Source organism: Vicia villosa, linkage group LG1 (assembly GCF_029867415.1).
Source record: "Vicia villosa cultivar HV-30 ecotype Madison, WI linkage group LG1, Vvil1.0, whole genome shotgun sequence".
Taxonomy (NCBI): domain Eukaryota; kingdom Viridiplantae; phylum Streptophyta; class Magnoliopsida; order Fabales; family Fabaceae; genus Vicia; species Vicia villosa.
The window spans coordinates 145,794,649-145,821,508 of record NC_081180.1 but is presented as its reverse complement, the minus strand read 5'-3'; the positions used below and the strand labels follow the sequence as shown (position 1 = coordinate 145,821,508).

The following is a 26,860-nucleotide window of genomic DNA, read 5'->3' as shown; positions in this document are numbered from 1 at the left end:
TTCATTTCATTCGTCTTCTTGATCCTTCTCGTTCTCGCTACTGTTCTCTTTCTTCTCTTCTCGAAGCTTCTTTTTCCGTTCATTTTACCATCAAAGTAAGGCAAAAGTTCTCGTATCTTTTATCCTATATGATCTTAAATCTTTGTTTTCTTGTTTTTGTTTACTATGACTTGATTAGTTGACATAATTAGGGTTTTACACTTAATTTGTTCTGCGTTTTTTGTTAGAGGCTTCAAATTCGTTAACATTTGTTCGGATATAGATATTAGTTACTTCGTAGTTTGATTCCGGTCAACTGATTTCACAATTTTTTTATGTTATTCCTTGATTTTGCAATTTTTTTATGTTCGATTGATTGGTATATGTTATGCGTTTAGAATTTCAGGTATTATATTTTGGTATATTTGTGGTAAATTTTGGTATAATGTTCGATAGATTTTTATTCATGTTACTGTTTTGCTTGTAAAAATGTATGTGATTTTTAATGCTGATATTAATGTTACTAAGTTTTGGTTTCTTCTTGTTTTAGAAAGCTGCTAATGACAAACCTGTGAAGGTGGATCCTGCTAAAGACGAAAGCTGCTAATGACAAACCTGTGAAGGTGGATCCTGCTAAAGACAAATCTGACGTGAAAAAATAAAGCAAAAATTTGCAATTGCCAAGAATCGAATTCACACCATGATCAAAATTATCCAACAATTCTACCATCTGAACCATTAATCTTTTGTTTTCTTGATTTTGTCAAATGTATATAGCTCTTTATTTTCCATTTTCCAAAATCCATCCCAAAAACAATACTCCCGGTATGAACTTAAAACATTGAGTGATTTTTGTAAATTTTACTATCTCATATGAATTTTATCACTGAAACTTATTATTTTTCACGGGTCACTATCACCACAATACCTTTTTTTAATCAACAAAATATTTATAAATACTCATAGTTATTAGTAATAATTGTAATTATACTTATTAGGCATATTAGATTGGTCATATTGGTGATTTGTTAAATATTTATATAAATACTTTTTATTATTAATAATTTTATAATAACAACTAACTATATATACATGAACATCTCATATATTTACTTGATATTTCATCTAAGGTAATATTGCAAGAAAATATTAAACTTCAAAACAATAATAAAAACATGGAAGATATGAAAAAAGGAAGAGAATATAAATAAAATTAGAAAATATTAGATAAAAAATTAAAGTGTTTATCTTCCTCTTCCTTTATAAAAAAGCATAAAGTGACCAAAAAGTGACCTCACATTTCTTTGAAGTTAAAAAACAGTCATATTATTTGTCTTTATAAAAACCACAATGTGACAATTAAAATTGTTGTATCTATAAAAATTGTGATATTTGTAAATTTTATAAACACCTGTAAATTGTATCACTGAAACTCATTATTCTTATGGGTCACTATCGTTATAATACTTCTATTATGTGAATTTTATCACTGAAATTCACTATTTGTACGGGTCGCTATCATCATAACTACTACTACTTTTTTCCAGTGTCGTTCACTATTGAGGACGCCTTTTTACTATTCCATTTACCTTTTCATCTTCTATTTATATATCTTATTATATCTACATTTCTTCTTTAACATTTAATTTGTGTATATTATTTAAATATTTATCAATCAAAATATTAAACTTTTTCTAATGCGTTTTTAATTTATTGTCATCTATTAGTTAAACTAAAAAATCTTTGAATTTAATTGGTATGCATGGACAGTGTAAAGCAGTTTTACACTGTCAGTAAATCGTGGCCATTAAATATTTATTAAAATTTAACTTTTTATTGTAATTATTTAAAGAGTAATATTTATGATTGGTTGAAATGAAAATTGTTACATCAAAAGTGCATAGAAATTAATCTCAAAATCTTTTAAATCCTATAATTTATAATTTAGTCTTTTAACGAAAATATGAGCAAAATTAGTAACACACAATTCTATCAAATAAAAGGCAAAAGTGTGCTCTTGACTTTGCTATCTAGCCGTATCAAATCAAATAATCGTTTTCAACTGAGGTCTAAAGCTTATATAATAAACATACTTCACTCTTCTTTCATTTTTCTTCATTTCATTCGTCTTCTTTTTCGTTCTCGTTCTCGCTACAGTGCTCATTCTTCTCTTCTCGAAGCTTCTTTTTCCGTTCATTTTGCCATCAAAGCGAGGCAAAATTTCTCGTATCTTTTATCTTATATGTTCTTAAATATTTGTTTTCCTGTTTTTGTTTACTGTGACTTGATTAGTTGACATAATTAGGGTTTGACACTTAATTTGTTATGGATTTTTTGTTAGAGGCTTCAAATTCGTTAACATTTGTTCAGATATAGATATTAGGTACTTCGTAGTTTAATTCCGGCCAATTGATTTCACAATTTGGTTATGTTATTTGTTGATTTCGCAATTTTTTATGTCCGATTGATTGGTATATGTTATGCATTTAGAATTTCAGGTATTATATTTTGGTATATTTGCGATAAATTTTGGTATAATGTTTGATAAATTTTTAATCATGTTGTTGTTTTGCTTGTAAAAATTTATGTGATTTTTTATATTGATATGAGTGTTCCTAAGTTCTGGTTTCTTCTTGTTTTAGATGGCTGCTAATGACAAACCTGTGAAAGTGGATTCTGCTAAGAACAAATCTGACGTGAAAATGGATCCTGCTAACTTGAAGTTTGATGCAAGTGATGTGCATATCAACTGAGGTCTAAAGCGTATATATGAAACATACTTCACTCTTCTTTCATTTTTCTTCATTTCATTCGTCTTCTCATTCTCGTTCTCGCTCTGGTGCTCTTTCTTCTCTTCTCGAAGCTTCTTGTTCCGTTCATTTTACCATCAAAGTAAGGCAAAATTTCTCGAATCTTTTATCTTATATGTTCTTAAAAATTTGTTTTCCTGATTTTGTTTACTATGAATTGATTAGTTGACATAATTAGCGTTTTACACTTAATTTGTTCTGCATTTTTTGTAAGAGGCTTCAAATTCGTTAACATTTGTTCGGATATAGATATTAGGTACTTCGTAGTTTGATTCCGGCCTATAGATTTCACTATTTGTTTATTTTATTCCTTGATTTTGCAATTTGTTTATGTCCGATTGATTGGTATATTTTATTATTGATCCTTCTCATTCTCGCTACTATGCTCTTTCTTCTCTTCTCGAAGCTTCTTTTTCCGTTCATTTTACCGTAAAAGTTAGGCAAAATTTCTCGTATCTTTTATCTTATATGTTCTTAAATCTTTGTTTTTTTTGTTTTTGTTTACTGTGACTTGATTAGTTGACATAATTAGGGTTTTAAACTTAATTTGTTCTGCATTTTTTGTTAGAGGCTTCAAATTCGTTAACATTTGTTCGAATATAGATATTATGTACTTCGTAGTTTGATTACGGCCAATTGATTTCACAATTTGTTTATGTTATTCGTTGATTTCGCAATTTTTTTATGTCCGATTGATTGGTATAAGTTATGCGTTTAGAATTTCACGTATTATATTTTGGTATATTTGTGATAAATTTTGGTATAATGTTCAAGAAAATTTTAACATTTTGTTGTTTTTCTTGTAAAAATGCATGTGATTTTTTATGCGGATATGAGTGTTCCTAAGTTCTAATTTCTTCTTGTTTTAGATGGCCGCAAATGACAAACTTGTGAAAGTGGATCATGCTAAGGACAAATCTGACGTGAAAATGGATCCTGCTAACTTGAATTTGGATGCAAGTGTTAAGCCTATCAACTGAGGTCTAAAGCTTATATAAGAAATATCACTCACTCTTCTTTCATTTTTCTTCATTTCATTCGTCTTCTTTTTCGTTCTCGTTCTCGCTACAGTGCTCATTCTTCTCTTCTCGAAGCTTCTTTTTCCGTTCATTTTACCATCAAAGTAAGGCAAAAGTTCTCGTATCTTTTATCCTATATGATCTTAAATCTTTGTTTTCTTGTTTTTGTTTACTATGACTTGATTAGTTGACATAATTAGGATTTTACACTTAATTTGTTCTGCATTTTTTGGTAGAGGCTTCAAATTCATTAACATTTGTTCGGATATAGATATTAGGTACTTTGAAGTTTGATTCCGGCCAATTGATTTTAAAATTTGTAATTTTATTCCTTGATTTCGCAATTTGTTTATGTCCGATTGATTGGTATATGTTATGCGTTTAGAATTTCATGTATTATATTTTGGTATATTTGTGGTAAGTTTTGGTATAATGTTCAATAAATTTTTAATCATGTTACTGTTTTGCTTGTAAAAATGTATGTGATTTTTAATGCTGATATAAGTGTTCCTAAGTTCACATTTCTTCTTATTTTAGATGGCTCCTAATGACAAACCTGTGAAGGTGGATCCTGCTAAGGACAAATCTGATGTGAAAATGGATCCTGCTAACTTGAATTTGGATGCAAGTGTTGTGCCTATAAACTGAGGTCTAAAGCTTATATAAGAAACAAACATCACTCTTCTTTCATTTTTCTTCATTTCATTCGTCTTCTCGTTATCATTCTTGCTACTCTGCTCTTTCTTCTCTTCTCGAAGCTTTTTGTTTCGTGCATTTTACCATCAAAGTAAGCCAAAATTTCACAAATCTTTTAACTTATATGTTCTTAAATATTCATTTTTTTGTTTTTGTTTACTGTGACTTGATAAGTTGACATAATTAAGGTTTATTACTTAATTTGTTCTGCATTTTTTTAGAGGCTTCAAATTCATTAACATTTTTTCGAATATAGATATTAGGTACTTCGTAGTTTGATTTCGACCAATTGATTTCACAATTTGTTTATGTTATTCGTTGATTTCGCAATTTGTTTATGTTCGATTGATTGATATATGTTATGCGTTTAGAATTTCACGTATTAGATTTGGGTATATTTGTGATAAATTTTGGTATAATGTTCAGTAAATTTTTACCATGTTGTTGTTTTTCTTGTAAAAATGTATGTGATTTTTAATACGGATATGAGTGTTCCTAAGTTTTGGTTTCTTCTTGTTTTAGATGGCTCCTAATGACAACCTGTGAAGGTGGATCCAGCTAAGGACAAATCTGACGTGAAAATGGATCCTGCTAACTTGAATTTGGATTCAAGTGATGTTCCTATCAATTGAGGTCTAAAGCTTATATAAGAAACATACTTAACTCTTATTTCATATTTCTTCATTTCATTCGTCTTCTCATTCTCGTTCTCGCTTCTGTGCTCTTTCTTCTCTTCTCGAAGCTTCTTGTTCCGTGCATTTTACCATCAAAGTAAGGCAAAATTTCTGGAATCTTTTATGTTCTTAAATCTTTTTTTCTTGTTTTTGTTTAGTGTGACTTGATTAGTTGACATAATTAGGGTTTTACACTTAATTTGTTCTGCATTTTTTGTTAGAGGCTTCAAATTCGTTAACATTTGTTCGGATATAGATATTAGGTACTTCGTAGTTTAATTTCGGCCAATTGATTTCACAATTTATTAATTTTATTCTTTGATTTCGCAATTTGTTTATGTCCGATTGATTGGTATATGTTATGCGTTTAGAATTTCAGGTATTAAATTTTGTTATATTTGAGATAAATTTTGGTATAATGTTCAATAATTTTTTAAACATGTTTTTATTTTGCTTGTAAAAATGTATGTGATTTTTTATGCTAATATGAGTGTTCCTATGTTCTGATTTCTTCTTGTTTTAGATGGCTGCGAATGACAATCCTGTGAAAGTGGATCCTGCTAAGGACAAATCTGACGTGAAAATGGATCATGCTAACTTGAATTTGGATGCAAGTGATATGCCTATCAACTGAGGTCTAAAGTTTATATAAGAACAAACTTCACTCTTCTTTCATTTTTCTTCATTTCATTCGTCTTCTTGATCCTTTTTGTTCTCGCTACTGTGCTCTTTCTTCACATCTCGAAGCTTATTTTTCCGTTCATTTTGCCATCAAAGTAAGGCAAAATTTCTCGTATATTTTATCTTGTATGTTCTTAAATCTTTGTTTTCTTGTTTGTTTTTACAGTGACTTGATCACTTGACATAATTAGGGTTTTAAACTTAATTTGTTCTGCATTTTTTGTTAGAGGCTTCAAATTCGTTAACATTTTTTTGAATATAGATATTAGGTACTTCGTATTTTGATTCCGCCCAATTGATTTCACAATTTGTTTATGTTATTCGTTGATTTCGCAATTTTTTTATGTCCGATTGATTGGTATATGTTATGCGTTTAGAATTTCACGTATTATATTTTGGTATATTTGTGATCAATTTTGGTATAATGTTCAATAAATTTTTACCATGTTGTTTTTCTTGTTAAAATGTATGTGATTTTTTATGCGGATATGAGTGTTCCTAAGTTCTAATTTCTTCATGTTTTAGATGGCTGCGAATGACAAACCTGTGAAAGTGGATCCTGCTAAGGACAAATCTGACGTGAAAAAGGATCATGCCAACTTGAATTTGGATGCAAGTGTTGTGCCTATCAACTGAGGTCTAAAGCTTATTTAATAAACATCACTCACTCTTCTTTCATTTTTCTTCATTTCATTCGTCTTCTTGATCCTTCTCGTTCTCGCTACTGTTCTCTTTCTTCTCTTCTCGAAGCTTCTTTTTCCGTTCATTTTACCATCAAAGTAAGGCAAAAGTTCTCGTATCTTTTATCCTATATGATCTTAAATCTTTGTTTTCTTGTTTTTGTTTACTATGACTTGATTAGTTGACATAATTAGGGTTTTACACTTAATTTGTTCTGCGTTTTTTGTTAGAGGCTTCAAATTCGTTAACATTTGTTCGGATATAGATATTAGTTACTTCGTAGTTTGATTCCGGTCAATTGATTTCACAATTTTTTTATGTTATTCCTTGATTTTGCAATTTTTTTATGTTCGATTGATTGGTATATGTTATGCGTTTAGAATTTCAGGTATTATATTTTGGTATATTTGTGGTAAATTTTGGTATAATGTTCGATAGATTTTTATTCATGTTACTGTTTTGCTTGTAAAAATGTATGTGATTTTTAATGCTGATATTAATGTTACTAAGTTTTGGTTTCTTCTTGTTTTAGATAGCTGCTAATGACAAACCTGTGAAGGTGGATCCTGCTAAAGACAAATCTGACAAACGTGAAAATGGATCCTGCTAACTTGAATTCGGAGGCAAGTGTTGTGCCTATCAACTGAGGTCTAAAGCTTATATAATAATTAATTAATAATTCGGATGCAAGTGTTGTGCCTATCAACTGAGGTCTAAAGCTTATATAATAATTAATTAATAATTTGAATAATATTTATTAAATTAATAGGAGTGTCACATATCAATTATTCAACAGTCAATAAAGCAAAAATTTGCAATTGCCAAGAATCGAATTCACACCATGATCAAAATTATCCAACAATTCTACCATCTGAACCATTAATCTTTTGTTTTCTTGATTTTGTCAAATGTATATAGCTCTTTATTTTCCATTTTCCAAAATCCATCCCAAAAACAATACTCCCGGTATGAACTTAAAACATTGAGTGATTTTTGTAAATTTTACTATCTCATATGAATTTTATCACTGAAACTTATTATTTTTCACGGGTCACTATCACGACAATACCTTTTTTTAATCAACAAAATATTTATAAATACTCATAGTTATTAGTAATAATTGTAATTATACTTATTAGGCATATTAGATTGGTCATATTGGTGATTTGTTAAATATTTATATAAATACTTTTTATTATTAATGATTTTATAATAACAACTAACTATATATACATGAACATCTCATATATTTACTTGATATTTCATCTAAGGTAATATTGCAAGAAAATATTAAACTTCAAAACAATAATAAAAACATGGAAGATATGAAAAAAGGAAGAGAATATAAATAAAATTAGAAAATATTAGATAAAAAATTAAAGTGTTTATCTTCCTCTTCCTTTATAAAAAAGCATAAAGTGACCAAAAAGTGACCTCACATTTCTTTGAAGTTAAAAAACAGTCATATTATTTGTCTTTATAAAAACCACAATGTGACAATTAAAATTGTTGTATCTATAAAAATTGTGATATTTGTAAATTTTATAAACACCTGTAAATTGTATCACTGAAACTCATTATTCTTATGGGTCACTATCGTTATAATACTTCTATTATGTGAATTTTATCACTGAAATTCACTATTTGTACGGGTCGCTATCATCATAACTACTACTACTTTTTTCCAGTGTCGTTCACTATTGAGGACGCCTTTTTACTATTCCATTTACCTTTTCATCTTCTATTTATATATCTTATTATATCTACATTTCTTCTTTAACATTTAATTTGTGTATATTATTTAAATATTTATCAATCAAAATATTAAACTTTTTCTAATGCGTTTTTAATTTATTGTCATCTATTAGTTAAACTAAAAAATCTTTGAATTTAATTGGTATGCATGGACAGTGTAAAGCAGTTTTACACTGTCAGTAAATCGTGGCCATTAAATATTTATTAAAATTTAACTTTTTATTGTAATTATTTAAAGAGTAATATTTATGATTGGTTGAAATGAAAATTGTTACATCAAAAGTGCATAGAAATTAATCTCAAAATCTTTTAAATCCTATAATTTATAATTTAGTCTTTTAACGAAAATATGAGCAAAATTAGTAACACACAATTCTATCAAATAAAAGGCAAAAGTGTGCTCTTGACTTTGCTATCTAGCCGTATCAAATCAAATAATCGTTTTCAACTGAGGTCTAAAGCTTATATAATAAACATACTTCACTCTTCTTTCATTTTTCTTCATTTCATTCGTCTTCTTTTTCGTTCTCGTTCTCGCTACAGTGCTCATTCTTCTCTTCTCGAAGCTTCTTTTTCCGTTCATTTTGCCATCAAAGCGAGGCAAAATTTCTCGTATCTTTTATCTTATATGTTCTTAAATATTTGTTTTCCTGTTTTTGTTTACTGTGACTTGATTAGTTGACATAATTAGGGTTTGACACTTAATTTGTTATGGATTTTTTGTTAGAGGCTTCAAATTCGTTAACATTTGTTCAGATATAGATATTAGGTACTTCGTAGTTTAATTCCGGCCAATTGATTTCACAATTTGGTTATGTTATTTGTTGATTTCGCAATTTTTTATGTCCGATTGATTGGTATATGTTATGCATTTAGAATTTCAGGTATTATATTTTGGTATATTTGCGATAAATTTTGGTATAATGTTTGATAAATTTTTAATCATGTTGTTGTTTTGCTTGTAAAAATTTATGTGATTTTTTATATTGATATGAGTGTTCCTAAGTTCTGGTTTCTTCTTGTTTTAGATGGCTGCTAATGACAAACCTGTGAAAGTGGATTCTGCTAAGAACAAATCTGACGTGAAAATGGATCCTGCTAACTTGAAGTTTGATGCAAGTGATGTGCATATCAACTGAGGTCTAAAGCGTATATATGAAACATACTTCACTCTTCTTTCATTTTTCTTCATTTCATTCGTCTTCTCATTCTCGTTCTCGCTCTGGTGCTCTTTCTTCTCTTCTCGAAGCTTCTTGTTCCGTTCATTTTACCATCAAAGTAAGGCAAAATTTCTCGAATCTTTTATCTTATATGTTCTTAAAAATTTGTTTTCCTGATTTTGTTTACTATGAATTGATTAGTTGACATAATTAGCGTTTTACACTTAATTTGTTCTGCATTTTTTGTAAGAGGCTTCAAATTCGTTAACATTTGTTCGGATATAGATATTAGGTACTTCGTAGTTTGATTCCGGCCTATAGATTTCACTATTTGTTTATTTTATTCCTTGATTTTGCAATTTGTTTATGTCCGATTGATTGGTATATTTTATTATTGATCCTTCTCATTCTCGCTACTATGCTCTTTCTTCTCTTCTCGAAGCTTCTTTTTCCGTTCATTTTACCGTAAAAGTTAGGCAAAATTTCTCGTATCTTTTATCTTATATGTTCTTAAATCTTTGTTTTTTTTGTTTTTGTTTACTGTGACTTGATTAGTTGACATAATTAGGGTTTTAAACTTAATTTGTTCTGCATTTTTTGTTAGAGGCTTCAAATTCGTTAACATTTGTTCGAATATAGATATTATGTACTTCGTAGTTTGATTACGGCCAATTGATTTCACAATTTGTTTATGTTATTCGTTGATTTCGCAATTTTTTTATGTCCGATTGATTGGTATAAGTTATGCGTTTAGAATTTCACGTATTATATTTTGGTATATTTGTGATAAATTTTGGTATAATGTTCAAGAAAATTTTAACATTTTGTTGTTTTTCTTGTAAAAATGCATGTGATTTTTTATGCGGATATGAGTGTTCCTAAGTTCTAATTTCTTCTTGTTTTAGATGGCCGCAAATGACAAACTTGTGAAAGTGGATCATGCTAAGGACAAATCTGACGTGAAAATGGATCCTGCTAACTTGAATTTGGATGCAAGTGTTAAGCCTATCAACTGAGGTCTAAAGCTTATATAAGAAATATCACTCACTCTTCTTTCATTTTTCTTCATTTCATTCGTCTTCTTTTTCGTTCTCGTTCTCGCTACAGTGCTCATTCTTCTCTTCTCGAAGCTTCTTTTTCCGTTCATTTTACCATCAAAGTAAGGCAAAAGTTCTCGTATCTTTTATCCTATATGATCTTAAATCTTTGTTTTCTTGTTTTTGTTTACTATGACTTGATTAGTTGACATAATTAGGATTTTACACTTAATTTGTTCTGCATTTTTTGGTAGAGGCTTCAAATTCATTAACATTTGTTCGGATATAGATATTAGGTACTTTGAAGTTTGATTCCGGCCAATTGATTTTAAAATTTGTAATTTTATTCCTTGATTTCGCAATTTGTTTATGTCCGATTGATTGGTATATGTTATGCGTTTAGAATTTCATGTATTATATTTTGGTATATTTGTGGTAAGTTTTGGTATAATGTTCAATAAATTTTTAATCATGTTACTGTTTTGCTTGTAAAAATGTATGTGATTTTTAATGCTGATATAAGTGTTCCTAAGTTCACATTTCTTCTTATTTTAGATGGCTCCTAATGACAAACCTGTGAAGGTGGATCCTGCTAAGGACAAATCTGATGTGAAAATGGATCCTGCTAACTTGAATTTGGATGCAAGTGTTGTGCCTATAAACTGAGGTCTAAAGCTTATATAAGAAACAAACATCACTCTTCTTTCATTTTTCTTCATTTCATTCGTCTTCTCGTTATCATTCTTGCTACTCTGCTCTTTCTTCTCTTCTCGAAGCTTTTTGTTTCGTGCATTTTACCATCAAAGTAAGCCAAAATTTCACAAATCTTTTAACTTATATGTTCTTAAATATTCATTTTTTTGTTTTTGTTTACTGTGACTTGATAAGTTGACATAATTAAGGTTTATTACTTAATTTGTTCTGCATTTTTTTAGAGGCTTCAAATTCATTAACATTTTTTCGAATATAGATATTAGGTACTTCGTAGTTTGATTTCGACCAATTGATTTCACAATTTGTTTATGTTATTCGTTGATTTCGCAATTTGTTTATGTTCGATTGATTGATATATGTTATGCGTTTAGAATTTCACGTATTAGATTTGGGTATATTTGTGATAAATTTTGGTATAATGTTCAGTAAATTTTTACCATGTTGTTGTTTTTCTTGTAAAAATGTATGTGATTTTTAATACGGATATGAGTGTTCCTAAGTTTTGGTTTCTTCTTGTTTTAGATGGCTCCTAATGACAACCTGTGAAGGTGGATCCAGCTAAGGACAAATCTGACGTGAAAATGGATCCTGCTAACTTGAATTTGGATTCAAGTGATGTTCCTATCAATTGAGGTCTAAAGCTTATATAAGAAACATACTTAACTCTTATTTCATATTTCTTCATTTCATTCGTCTTCTCATTCTCGTTCTCGCTTCTGTGCTCTTTCTTCTCTTCTCGAAGCTTCTTGTTCCGTGCATTTTACCATCAAAGTAAGGCAAAATTTCTGGAATCTTTTATGTTCTTAAATCTTTTTTTCTTGTTTTTGTTTAGTGTGACTTGATTAGTTGACATAATTAGGGTTTTACACTTAATTTGTTCTGCATTTTTTGTTAGAGGCTTCAAATTCGTTAACATTTGTTCGGATATAGATATTAGGTACTTCGTAGTTTAATTTCGGCCAATTGATTTCACAATTTATTAATTTTATTCTTTGATTTCGCAATTTGTTTATGTCCGATTGATTGGTATATGTTATGCGTTTAGAATTTCAGGTATTAAATTTTGTTATATTTGAGATAAATTTTGGTATAATGTTCAATAATTTTTTAAACATGTTTTTATTTTGCTTGTAAAAATGTATGTGATTTTTTATGCTAATATGAGTGTTCCTATGTTCTGATTTCTTCTTGTTTTAGATGGCTGCGAATGACAATCCTGTGAAAGTGGATCCTGCTAAGGACAAATCTGACGTGAAAATGGATCATGCTAACTTGAATTTGGATGCAAGTGATATGCCTATCAACTGAGGTCTAAAGTTTATATAAGAACAAACTTCACTCTTCTTTCATTTTTCTTCATTTCATTCGTCTTCTTGATCCTTTTTGTTCTCGCTACTGTGCTCTTTCTTCACATCTCGAAGCTTATTTTTCCGTTCATTTTGCCATCAAAGTAAGGCAAAATTTCTCGTATATTTTATCTTGTATGTTCTTAAATCTTTGTTTTCTTGTTTGTTTTTACAGTGACTTGATCACTTGACATAATTAGGGTTTTAAACTTAATTTGTTCTGCATTTTTTGTTAGAGGCTTCAAATTCGTTAACATTTTTTTGAATATAGATATTAGGTACTTCGTATTTTGATTCCGCCCAATTGATTTCACAATTTGTTTATGTTATTCGTTGATTTCGCAATTTTTTTATGTCCGATTGATTGGTATATGTTATGCGTTTAGAATTTCACGTATTATATTTTGGTATATTTGTGATCAATTTTGGTATAATGTTCAATAAATTTTTACCATGTTGTTTTTCTTGTTAAAATGTATGTGATTTTTTATGCGGATATGAGTGTTCCTAAGTTCTAATTTCTTCATGTTTTAGATGGCTGCGAATGACAAACCTGTGAAAGTGGATCCTGCTAAGGACAAATCTGACGTGAAAAAGGATCATGCCAACTTGAATTTGGATGCAAGTGTTGTGCCTATCAACTGAGGTCTAAAGCTTATTTAATAAACATCACTCACTCTTCTTTCATTTTTCTTCATTTCATTCGTCTTCTTGATCCTTCTCGTTCTCGCTACTGTTCTCTTTCTTCTCTTCTCGAAGCTTCTTTTTCCGTTCATTTTACCATCAAAGTAAGGCAAAAGTTCTCGTATCTTTTATCCTATATGATCTTAAATCTTTGTTTTCTTGTTTTTGTTTACTATGACTTGATTAGTTGACATAATTAGGGTTTTACACTTAATTTGTTCTGCGTTTTTTGTTAGAGGCTTCAAATTCGTTAACATTTGTTCGGATATAGATATTAGTTACTTCGTAGTTTGATTCCGGTCAATTGATTTCACAATTTTTTTATGTTATTCCTTGATTTTGCAATTTTTTTATGTTCGATTGATTGGTATATGTTATGCGTTTAGAATTTCAGGTATTATATTTTGGTATATTTGTGGTAAATTTTGGTATAATGTTCGATAGATTTTTATTCATGTTACTGTTTTGCTTGTAAAAATGTATGTGATTTTTAATGCTGATATTAATGTTACTAAGTTTTGGTTTCTTCTTGTTTTAGATAGCTGCTAATGACAAACCTGTGAAGGTGGATCCTGCTAAAGACAAATCTGACGTGAAAATGGATCCTGCTAACTTGAATTCGGAGGCAAGTGTTGTGCCTATCAACTGAGGTCTAAAGCTTATATAATAATTAATTAATAATTCGGATGCAAGTGTTGTGCCTATCAACTGAGGTCTAAAGCTTATATAATAATTAATTAATAATTTGAATAATATTTATTAAATTAATAGGAGTGTCACATATCAATTATTCAACAGTCAATAAAGCAAAAATTTGCAATTGCCAAGAATCGAATTCACACCATGATCAAAATTATCCAACAATTCTACCATCTGAACCATTAATCTTTTGTTTTCTTGATTTTGTCAAATGTATATAGCTCTTTATTTTCCATTTTCCAAAATCCATCCCAAAAACAATACTGCCGGTATGAACTTAAAACATTGAGTGATTTTTGTAAATTTTACTATCTCATATGAATTTTATCACTGAAACTTATTATTTTTCACGGGTCACTATCACGACAATACCTTTTTTTAATCAACAAAATATTTATAAATACTCATAGTTATTAGTAATAATTGTAATTATACTTATTAGGCATATTAGATTGGTCATATTGGTGATTTGTTAAATATTTATATAAATACTTTTTATTATTAATGATTTTATAATAACAACTAACTATATATACATGAACATCTCATATATTTACTTGATATTTCATCTAAGGTAATATTGCAAGAAAATATTAAACTTCAAAACAATAATAAAAACATGGAAGATATGAAAAAAGGAAGAGAATATAAATAAAATTAGAAAATATTAGATAAAAAATTAAAGTGTTTATCTTCCTCTTCCTTTATAAAAAAGCATAAAGTGACCAAAAAGTGACCTCACATTTCTTTGAAGTTAAAAAACAGTCATATTATTTGTCTTTATAAAAACCACAATGTGACAATTAAAATTGTTGTATCTATAAAAATTGTGATATTTGTAAATTTTATAAACACCTGTAAATTGTATCACTGAAACTCATTATTCTTATGGGTCACTATCGTTATAATACTTCTATTATGTGAATTTTATCACTGAAATTCACTATTTGTACGGGTCGCTATCATCATAACTACTACTACTTTTTTCCAGTGTCGTTCACTATTGAGGACGCCTTTTTACTATTCCATTTACCTTTTCATCTTCTATTTATATATCTTATTATATCTACATTTCTTCTTTAACATTTAATTTGTGTATAATATTTAAATATTTATCAATCAAAATATTAAACTTTTTCTAATGCGTTTTTAATTTATTGTCATCTATTAGTTAAACTAAAAAATCTTTGAATTTAATTGGTATGCATGGACAGTGTAAAGCAGTGTTACACTGTCAGTAAATCGTGGCCATTAAATATTTATTAAAATTTAACTTTTTATTGTAATTATTTAAAGAGTAATATTTATGATTGGTTGAAATGAAAATTGTTACATCAAAAGTGCATAGAAATTAATCTCAAAATCTTTTAAATCCTATAATTTATAATTTAGTCTTTTAACGAAAATATGAGCAAAATTAGTAACACACAATTCTATCAAATAAAAGGCAAAAGTGTGCTCTTGACTTTGCTATCTAGCCGTATCAAATCAAATAATCGTTTTCAACTGAGGTCTAAAGCTTATATAATAAACATACTTCACTCTTCTTTCATTTTTCTTCATTTCATTCGTCTTCTTTTTCGTTCTCGTTCTCGCTACAGTGCTCATTCTTCTCTTCTCGAAGCTTCTTTTTCCGTTCATTTTGCCATCAAAGCGAGGCAAAATTTCTCGTATCTTTTATCTTATATGTTCTTAAATATTTGTTTTCCTGTTTTTGTTTACTGTGACTTGATTAGTTGACATAATTAGGGTTTGACACTTAATTTGTTATGGATTTTTTGTTAGAGGCTTCAAATTCGTTAACATTTGTTCAGATATAGATATTAGGTACTTCGTAGTTTAATTCCGGCCAATTGATTTCACAATTTGGTTATGTTATTTGTTGATTTCGCAATTTTTTATGTCCGATTGATTGGTATATGTTATGCATTTAGAATTTCAGGTATTATATTTTGGTATATTTGCGATAAATTTTGGTATAATGTTTGATAAATTTTTAATCATGTTGTTGTTTTGCTTGTAAAAATTTATGTGATTTTTTATATTGATATGAGTGTTCCTAAGTTCTGGTTTCTTCTTGTTTTAGATGGCTGCTAATGACAAACCTGTGAAAGTGGATTCTGCTAAGAACAAATCTGACGTGAAAATGGATCCTGCTAACTTGAAGTTTGATGCAAGTGATGTGCATATCAACTGAGGTCTAAAGCGTATATATGAAACATACTTCACTCTTCTTTCATTTTTCTTCATTTCATTCGTCTTCTCATTCTCGTTCTCGCTCTGGTGCTCTTTCTTCTCTTCTCGAAGCTTCTTGTTCCGTTCATTTTACCATCAAAGTAAGGCAAAATTTCTCGAATCTTTTATCTTATATGTTCTTAAAAATTTGTTTTCCTGATTTTGTTTACTATGAATTGATTAGTTGACATAATTAGCGTTTTACACTTAATTTGTTCTGCATTTTTTGTAAGAGGCTTCAAATTCGTTAACATTTGTTCGGATATAGATATTAGGTACTTCGTAGTTTGATTCCGGCCTATAGATTTCACTATTTGTTTATTTTATTCCTTGATTTTGCAATTTGTTTATGTCCGATTGATTGGTATATTTTATTATTGATCCTTCTCATTCTCGCTACTATGCTCTTTCTTCTCTTCTCGAAGCTTCTTTTTCCGTTCATTTTACCGTAAAAGTTAGGCAAAATTTCTCGTATCTTTTATCTTATATGTTCTTAAATCTTTGTTTTTTTTGTTTTTGTTTACTGTGACTTGATTAGTTGACATAATTAGGGTTTTAAACTTATTTTGTTCTGCATTTTTTGTTAGAGGCTTCAAATTCGTTAACATTTGTTCGAATATAGATATTATGTACTTCGTAGTTTGATTACGGCCAATTGATTTCACAATTTGTTTATGTTATTCGTTGATTTCGCAATTTTTTTATGTCCGATTGATTGGTATAAGTTATGCGTTTAGAATTTCACGTATTATATTTTGGTATATTTGTGATAAATTTTGGTATAATGTTCAAGAAAATTTTAACATTTTGTTGTTTTTCTTGTAAAAATGCATGTGATTTTTTATGCGGATATGAGTGTTCCTAAGTTCTAATTTCTTCTTGTTTTAGATGGCCGCAAATGACAAACTTGTGAAAGTGGATCATGCTAAGGACAAATCTGACGTGAAAATGGATCCTGCTAACTTGAATTTGGATGCAAGTGTTAAGCCTATCAACTGAGGTCTAAAGCTTATATAAGAAATATCACTCACTCTTCTTTCATTTTTCTTCATTTCATTCGTCTTCTTTTTCGTTCTCGTTCTCGCTACAGTGCTCATTCTTCTCTTCTCGAAGCTTCTTTTTCCGTTCATTTTACCATCAAAGTAAGGCAAAAGTTCTCGTATCTTTTATCCTATATGATCTTAAATCTTTGTTTTCTTGTTTTTGTTTACTATGACTTGATTAGTTGACATAATTAGGATTTTACACTTAATTTGTTCTGCATTTTTTGTTAGAGGCTTCAAATTCATTAACATTTGTTCGGATATAGATATTAGGTACTTTGAAGTTTGATTCCGGCCAATTGATTTTAAAATTTGTAATTTTATTCCTTGATTTCGCAATTTGTTTATGTCCGATTGATTGGTATATGTTATGCGTTTAGAATTTCATGTATTATATTTTGGTATATTTGTGGTAAGTTTTGGTATAATGTTCAATAAATTTTTAATCATGTTACTGTTTTGCTTGTAAAAATGTATGTGATTTTTAATGCTGATATAAGTGTTCCTAAGTTCACATTTCTTCTTATTTTAGATGGCTCCTAATGACAAACCTGTGAAGGTGGATCCTGCTAAGGACAAATCTGATGTGAAAATGGATCCTGCTAACTTGAATTTGGATGCAAGTGTTGTGCCTATAAACTGAGGTCTAAAGCTTATATAAGAAACAAACATCACTCTTCTTTCATTTTTCTTCATTTCATTCGTCTTCTCGTTATCATTCTTGCTACTCTGCTCTTTCTTCTCTTCTCGAAGCTTTTTGTTTCGTGCATTTTACCATCAAAGTAAGCCAAAATTTCACAAATCTTTTAACTTATATGTTCTTAAATATTCATTTTTTTGTTTTTGTTTACTGTGACTTGATAAGTTGACATAATTAAGGTTTATTACTTAATTTGTTCTGCATTTTTTTAGAGGCTTCAAATTCATTAACATTTTTTCGAATATAGATATTAGGTACTTCGTAGTTTGATTTCGACCAATTGATTTCACAATTTGTTTATGTTATTCGTTGATTTCGCAATTTGTTTATGTTCGATTGATTGATATATGTTATGCGTTTAGAATTTCACGTATTAGATTTGGGTATATTTGTGATAAATTTTGGTATAATGTTCAGTAAATTTTTACCATGTTGTTGTTTTTCTTGTAAAAATGTATGTGATTTTTAATACGGATATGAGTGTTCCTAAGTTTTGGTTTCTTCTTGTTTTAGATGGCTCCTAATGACAACCTGTGAAGGTGGATCCTGCTAAGGACAAATCTGACGTGAAAATGGATCCTGCTAACTTGAATTTGGATTCAAGTGATGTTCCTATCAATTGAGGTCTAAAGCTTATATAAGAAACATACTTAACTCTTATTTCATATTTCTTCATTTCATTCGTCTTCTCATTCTCGTTCTCGCTTCTGTGCTCTTTCTTCTCTTCTCGAAGCTTCTTGTTCCGTGCATTTTACCATCAAAGTAAGGCAAAATTTCTGGAATCTTTTATGTTCTTAAATCTTTTTTTCTTGTTTTTGTTTAGTGTGACTTGATTAGTTGACATAATTAGGGTTTTACACTTAATTTGTTCTGCATTTTTTGTTAGAGGCTTCAAATTCGTTAACATTTGTTCGGATATAGATATTAGGTACTTCGTAGTTTAATTTCGGCCAATTGATTTCACAATTTATTAATTTTATTCTTTGATTTCGCAATTTGTTTATGTCCGATTGATTGGTATATGTTATGCGTTTAGAATTTCAGGTATTAAATTTTGTTATATTTGAGATAAATTTTGGTATAATGTTCAATAATTTTTTAAACATGTTTTTATTTTGCTTGTAAAAATGTATGTGATTTTTTATGCTAATATGAGTGTTCCTATGTTCTCATTTCTTCTTGTTTTAGATGGCTGCGAATGACAATCCTGTGAAAGTGGATCCTGCTAAGGACAAATCTGACGTGAAAATGGATCATGCTAACTTGAATTTGGATGCAAGTGATATGCCTATCAACTGAGGTCTAAAGTTTATATAAGAAACAAACTTCACTCTTCTTTCATTTTTCTTCATTTCATTCGTCTTCTTGATCCTTTTTGTTCTCGCTACTGTGCTCTTTCTTCACATCTCGAAGCTTATTTTTCCGTTCATTTTGCCATCAAAGTAAGGCAAAATTTCTCGTATATTTTATCTTATATGTTCTTAAATCTTTGTTTTCTTGTTTGTTTTTACAGTGACTTGATCACTTGACATAATTAGGGTTTTAAACTTAATTTGTTCTGCATTTTTTGTTAGAGGCTTCAAATTCGTTAACATTTTTTTGAATATAGATATTAGGTACTTCGTATTTTGATTCCGCCCAATTGATTTCACAATTTGTTTATGTTATTCGTTGATTTCGCAATTTTTTTATGTCCGATTGATTGGTATATGTTATGCGTTTAGAATTTCACGTATTATATTTTGGTATATTTGTGATAAATTTTGGTATAATGTTCAATAAATTTTTACCATGTTGTTTTTCTTGTTAAAATGTATGTGATTTTTTATGCGGATATGAGTGTTCCTAAGTTCTAATTTCTTCATGTTTTAGATGGCTGCGAATGACAAACCTGTGAAAGTGGATCCTGCTAAGGACAAATCTGACGTGAAAAAGGATCCTGCCAACTTGAATTTGGATGCAAGTGTTGTGCCTATCAACTGAGGTCTAAAGCTTATTTAATAAACATCACTCACTCTTCTTTCATTTTTCTTCATTTCATTCGTCTTCTTGATCCTTCTCGTTCTCGCTACTGTTCTCTTTCTTCTCTTCTCGAAGCTTCTTTTTCCGTTCATTTTACCATCAAAGTAAGGCAAAAGTTCTCGTATCTTTTATCCTATATGATCTTAAATCTTTGTTTTCTTGTTTTTGTTTACTATGACTTGATTAGTTGACATAATTAGGGTTTTACACTTAATTTGTTCTGCGTTTTTTGTTAGAGGCTTCAAATTCGTTAACATTTGTTCGGATATAGATATTAGTTACTTCGTAGTTTGATTCCGGTCAACTGATTTCACAATTTTTTTATGTTATTCCTTGATTTTGCAATTTTTTTATGTTCGATTGATTGGTATATGTTATGCGTTTAGAATTTAAGGTATTATATTTTGGTATATTTGTGGTAAATTTTGGTATAATGTTCGATAGATTTTTATTCATGTTACTGTTTTGCTTGTAAAAATGTATGTGATTTTTAATGCTGATATTAATGTTACTAAGTTTTGGTTTCTTCTTGTTTTAGATAGCTGCTAATGACAAACCTGTGAAGGTGGATCCTGCTAAAGACAAATCTTACGTGAAAATGGATCCTGCTAACTTGAATTCGGATGCAAGTGTTGTGCCTATCAACTGAGGTCTAAAGCTTATATAATAATTAATTAATAATTCGGATGCAAGTGTTGTGCCTATCAACTGAGGTATAAAGCTTATATAATAATTAATTAATAATTTGAATAATATTTATTAAATTAATAGGAGTGTCACATATAATTATTCAACAGTCAATAAAGCAAAAATTTGCAATTGCCAAGAATCGAATTCACACCATGATCAAAATTATCCAACAATTCTACCATCTGAACCATTAATCTTTTGTTTTCTTGATTTTGTCAAATGTATATAGCTCTTTATTTTCCATTTTCCAAAATCCATCCCAAAAACAATATTCCCGGTATGAACTTAAAACATTGAGTGATTTTTGTAAATTTTACTATCTCATATGAATTTTATCACTGAAACTTATTATTTTTCACGGGTCACTATCACCACAATACCTTTTTTTAATCAACAAAATATTTATAAATACTCATAGTTATTAGTAATAATTGTAATTATACTTATTAGGCATATTAGATTGGTCATATTGGTGATTTGTTAAATATTTATATAAATACTTTTTATTATTAATAATTTTATAATAACAACTAACTATATATACATGAACATCTCATATATTTACTTGATATTTCATCTAAGGTAATATTGCAAGAAAATATTAAACTTCAAAACAATAATAAAAACATGGAAGATATGAAAAAAGGAAGAGAATATAAATAAAATTAGAAAATATTAGATAAAAAATTAAAGTGTTTATCTTCCTCTTCCTTTATAAAAAAGCATAAAGTGACCAAAAAGTGACCTCACATTTCTTTGAAGTTAAAAAACAGTCATATTATTTGTCTTTATAAAAACCACAATGTGACAATTAAAATTGTTGTATCTATAAAAATTGTGATATTTGTAAATTTTATAAACACCTGTAAATTGTATCACTGAAACTCATTATTCTTATGGGTCACTATCGTTATAATACTTCTATTATGTGAATTTTATCACTGAAATTCACTATTTGTACGGGTCGCTATCATCATAACTACTACTACTTTTTTCCAGTGTCGTTCACTATTGAGGACGCCTTTTTACTATTCCATTTACCTTTTCATCTTCTATTTATATATCTTATTATATCTACATTTCTTCTTTAACATTTAATTTGTGTATATTATTTAAATATTTATCAATCAAAATATTAAACTTTTTCTAATGCGTTTTTAATTTATTGTCATCTATTAGTTAAACTAAAAAATCTTTGAATTTAATTGGTATGCATGGACAGTGTAAAGCAGTTTTACACTGTCAGTAAATCGTGGCCATTAAATATTTATTAAAATTTAACTTTTTATTGTAATTATTTAAAGAGTAATATTTATGATTGGTTGAAATGAAAATTGTTACATTAAAAGTGCATTGAAATTAATCTCAAAATCTTTTAATTCCTATAATTTATAATTTAGTCTTTTAACGAAAATATGAGCAAAATTAGTAACACACAATTCTATCAAATAAAAGGCAAAAGTGTGCTCTTGACTTTGCTATCTAGCCGTATCAAATCAAATAATCGTTTTCAACTGAGGTCTAAAGCTTATATAATAAACATACTTCACTCTTCTTTCATTTTTCTTCATTTCATTCGTCTTCTTTTTCGTTCTCGTTCTCGCTACAGTGCTCATTCTTCTCTTCTCGAAGCTTCTTTTTCCGTTCATTTTACCATCAAAGTGAGGCAAAAATTCTCGTATCTTTTATCTTATATGTTCTTAAATATTTGTTTTCCTGTTTTTGTTTACTGTGACTTGATTAGTTGACATAATTAGGGTTTGACACTTAATTTGTTCTGGATTTTTTGTTAGAGGCTTCAAATTCGTTAACATTTGTTCAGATATAGATATTAGGTACTTCGTAGTTTAATTCCGGCCAATTGATTTCACAATTTGGTTATGTTATTTGTTGATTTCGCAATTTTTTATGTCGGATTGATTGGTATATGTTATGCATTTAGAGTTTCAGGTATTATATTTTGGTATATTTGCGATAAATTTTGGTATAATGTTTGATAAATTTTTAATCATGTCGTTGTTTTGCTTGTAAAAATTTATGTGATTTTTATATTGATATGAGTGTTCCTAAGTTCTGGTTTCTTCTTGTTTTAGATGGCTGCTAATGACAAACCTGTGAAAGTGGATCCTGCTAAGAACAAATCTGACGTGAAAATGGATCCTGCTAACTTGAAGTTTGATGCAAGTGATGTGCATATCAACTGAGGTCTAAAGCTTATATATGAAACATACTTCACTCTTCTTTCATTTTTCTTCATTTCATTCGTCTTCTCATTCTCGTTCTCGCTCTGGTGCTCTTTCTTCTCTTCTCGAAGCTTCTTGTTCCGTTCATTTTACCATCAAAGTAAGGCAAAATTTCTCGAATCTTTTATCTTATATGTTCTTAAATATTTGTTTTCCTGTTTTTGTTTACTATGACTTGATTAGTAGACATAATTAGGGTTTAACACTTAATTTGTTCTGCATTTTTTGTTAGAGGCTCCAGATTCGTTAATAGTTGTTCGGATATAGATATTAGGTACTTCGTAGTTTGATTCTGGCCAATTGATTTCATAATTTGTTTATTTTATTCTTTGATTTCGCAATTTGTTTATGTCCGATTGATTGGTATATTTTATTCTTGATCCTTCTCGTTCTCGCTACTATGCTCTTTCTTTTCTTCTCGAAGCTTCTTTTTCCGTTCATTTTACCGTAAAATTAGGCAAGATTTCTCGTATCTTTTATCTTATTTGTTCTTAAATCTTTGTTTTCTTGTTTTTGTTTATTGTGACTTGATTAGTTGACATAATTAGGGTTTTAAACTTAATTTGTTCTGCATTTTTTGTTAGAGGCTTCAAATTCGTTAACATTTGTTTGAATATAGATATTAGGTACTCCGTAGTTTGATTCCGGCCAATTGATTTCACAATTTGTTTATGTTATTCGTTGATTTCGTAATTTTTTTATGTCCGATTGATTGGTATATGTTATGCGTTTAGAATTTCACGTATTATATTTTGGTATATTTGTGATAAATTTTGGTATAATGTTCAATAAATTTTTACCTTGTTGTTGTTTTTCTTGTAAAAATGTATGTGATTTTTTATGCGGATATGAGTGTTCTTAAGTTCTAATTTTTTCTTGTTTTAGATGGCCGCGAATGACAAACCTGTGAAAGTGGATCCTGCTAAGGACAAATCTGACGTGAAAATGGATCCTGCTAACTTGAATTTGGATGCAAGTGTTAAGCCTATCAACTGAGGTCTAAAGTGAAGGATAGAAAAACACTTAGAAAGGGGGGGGGGTTTGAATAAGTGTAGTTTCAAAACTCGTAAGATAAAAATAATTTGCACAAGTATTTTTATCCTGGTTCATTGTTAACTAAACTACTCCAGTCCACCCTAGACAAGGTGATTTACCTCAACTGAGGATTTAATCCACTAATCACACGAGATTACAATGGTTTTCCACTTAAACAACTTCTAAGTCTTCTAGAGTCTTCTGATCACAACTTGATCACTCTAGGAACAACTGCTTAGATACCTTCTAAGACTTCTCTAGAGTATACTGATCACAACCCGATCACTCTAGTCCTTTACAAATTAATGTAAACAAATTCTAAGAGTATTACAATTGCTTCTTAAAAGCGATAATCACAAACTGTGATATTTCTCTTACAGATTTAAGCTTAGACTCACTAAAGTATTACAACAGCAATGTAGTGAGCTTTGATGAAGATGAAGTTTCTGAGCTTTGAGCTGAACAGCGTTTCAGCAAGTTAGTATTCACAGAAATTGTCAAGAATTGGTAACCTTGCTTCTCATCAGAACTTCATTTATATAGGCGTTTGAGAAGATGACCGTTGGGAGCATTTAATGCTTTGCGTATTCCGTACAGCATTGCATTTAATGTTTCACTGTTTTGTCAACTACCTCGAGCCTTGCTTTTGCTGTGACTACTGACATTGCCTTTAATAGCTTCTAACGTTCCTTTTGTCAGTCAGCGTAGCCTGCCATCTAGTACTTGATTCTGATTTGTTCTTTGTAAATACTACGTTGAAAATCATCAGAGTACAAACAGCTTGGTGCAGAGCATCTTCTGATCCTTTGATCTTGATATGCTTCTGAGCGTGATTCCATGACTTCAGTGCTTCTGCTTCTGAACTCAAGTTCTTCTGATGCTTCTATAGACCATTTTCTGATTCTGCTTGACCATCTTCTGATGTCTTGCCAGACCATGTGCTGAAGTTGCATATTGAACCTTCTGAGTCAAAGCTTCTTAGCGCTGATCTGTGCATACTCTTTATATATTTCCTGAAAAGGAAATTGCATAGGATTAGAGTACCACATTATCTTGAGCAAAATTCATATACATTGTTATCATCAAAACTAAGATTATTGATCAGAACAATTCTTGTTCTAACAATCTCCCCCTTTTTGATGATGACAAAAACATATATAAATGATATGAATTTGCGATCAGAATAACAGACGGCTAAAGACAATTACACAGCTAAATCATAAGCATGTGAATATGTTTCCCCCTGAGATTAACAATCTCCCCCTGAGATGAATAATCTCCCCCTGAAATTAATACTAGAAGAATTTTATAAATAAAAGACCTCCCTGAGTATTTCAGTAGAGACGTTCACATATGCTTGAACTTTAGAACATTCACTGCTTCTGATTTCTGCTTCCATAGGACAGCTTCAGAACATTGAATTTCTTTAGATCCTCAGAACATTCACAGCTTCTGATTTCTGCTTCCATCGGACAGCTTCAGAACTTGAATTTCTTTGATCCTCAGAGCATTCACAGCTTCTGATTCCTGTTTCCATCGGACAGCTTCAGAGCTTGAATTTCTTCTTACATCACTTCATGCTAGATTGTATCAGAACATTGTTGAATGTACCAGAGCATCATCAGAGCATCTCTACATCCTGAAATGTTACAAAACAAAACTAAACGACAAAAGTCAGCATGAATGAATCAGAATATAAAATATGTTTCAGAACACATAATATGTATCAGAGCCATATAAGCCATATAGAATGTATCAGAACATATTCTATCATCAGAATATCTGAACATTCTTCCTTCTTGCTTTTGATTCTGAAGCTTCATAGCACTCAGCTTGCTTCAAGAATCCAAGAACTTGATTCATCTTGTTGCTTATTGATCTTGAATCTTCAATTCCTGCAACAACACAACTTAGAAACATATGAAGCTTGCAGCTTCTTTTAGAAATGTGGGGGCTTTCTTCCCGGCAACTGCTAATATAAATCAAATCATTTATCACTATTTCTCCCCCTTTTTGTCATAGCATCAAAAAGAATGTAAAAGATTCAGATGTAAGCATTCGACAAAGGAAAGAAAAAACAAATAATCATTGATAAAACAAGCAGAAGTACAAGAGTTATGCAGAATAAGCTTTTCATTGATTAACCAAACAGAGTTACAGAAGATGTATGCTGATACACAAGTGCAACAAGCAAAGAAAACTACAAGGACACAAAGACTACAACCCTAGCCTAGTCCTAATCTAAGCCAGTATATCATGAATCCCAGCGTTGTTCTTGCTCTTGCTTGGTAATCAAATCTTGAAACTCTGCATGCCTGAGCAGCTCCCAGAGAAAGAAGTAAATGAATACAAAGGAGGAACTGAGAACAGTTCACCAGGAGAGAGCGTATTCTCAGATGGGCTTTCCCTTAACATAGAAGTTAAGTCCTTATGGAACCTAACTTCATCCAATATCTCAAGAAAGTCTTCTTCCTTTGGACAAATGTTGATAACAGCATCAAAGAAGAGATCTGACTTGAGAAAAACTTGGAATGCCATCCCGAGATATGTTTCTCATCCTGTAACCGATTAACCCTTCCATCCGTTCTATTCAAATAGATCAGCCACTTTTGAGACTTAGTTTCTTCAACTGGTTTAAAATTTTGATGAAGGGAACTAGGCGAAGGATTCATGATGAATGCTAGATCGATGAAGAATGAACTAGGGTTTACGCAAAAGATATTCATAGAAAAGTGAGAGAAAGAGAGAGAGAGAGAGCACAAAGATTGATTGAAGAATGCAAAGAAATGGAGAAATAAATAGAGGGAATGTGGGGAAGGAAACGTTCTAGGGAAGGGAAACGTTTGACGGATAAAAACGAAAAAGAAAATAAAAGAAATGATGAATGGCATTTAATGTTACGTGACAAGAGGAGAGAAATTATGACAAATGAAGTGATAGAACAGTTACCTAGGAAA

General features: G+C 29.7%; 1 protein-coding gene across 1 annotated transcript; it reads left to right on the top strand.

The window, feature by feature from the left end:
- Window positions 1-2,459: 2,459 nt before the first annotated feature.
- LOC131656676 (uncharacterized) lies at window positions 2,460-23,864 on the top strand. The gene is made up of 31 exons (XM_058926323.1): window positions 2,460-2,477; window positions 2,622-2,717; window positions 3,659-3,749; window positions 4,194-4,225; window positions 4,346-4,436; window positions 5,550-5,557; window positions 5,702-5,788; window positions 6,385-6,475; window positions 6,921-6,928; window positions 7,073-7,130; window positions 9,172-9,179; window positions 9,324-9,419; window positions 10,361-10,451; window positions 10,896-10,927; window positions 11,048-11,138; window positions 12,252-12,259; window positions 12,404-12,490; window positions 13,087-13,177; window positions 13,623-13,630; window positions 13,775-13,861; window positions 16,022-16,117; window positions 17,059-17,149; window positions 17,594-17,625; window positions 17,746-17,836; window positions 18,950-18,957; window positions 19,102-19,188; window positions 19,786-19,878; window positions 20,474-20,564; window positions 22,568-22,575; window positions 22,719-22,814; window positions 23,754-23,864. The coding sequence occupies exons 1-31, from the start codon at window positions 2,460-2,462 to the stop codon at window positions 23,862-23,864; spliced, it is 1,983 nt and encodes a 660-aa protein (XP_058782306.1).
- The last annotated feature ends 2,996 nt before the right edge of the window (window positions 23,865-26,860 follow it).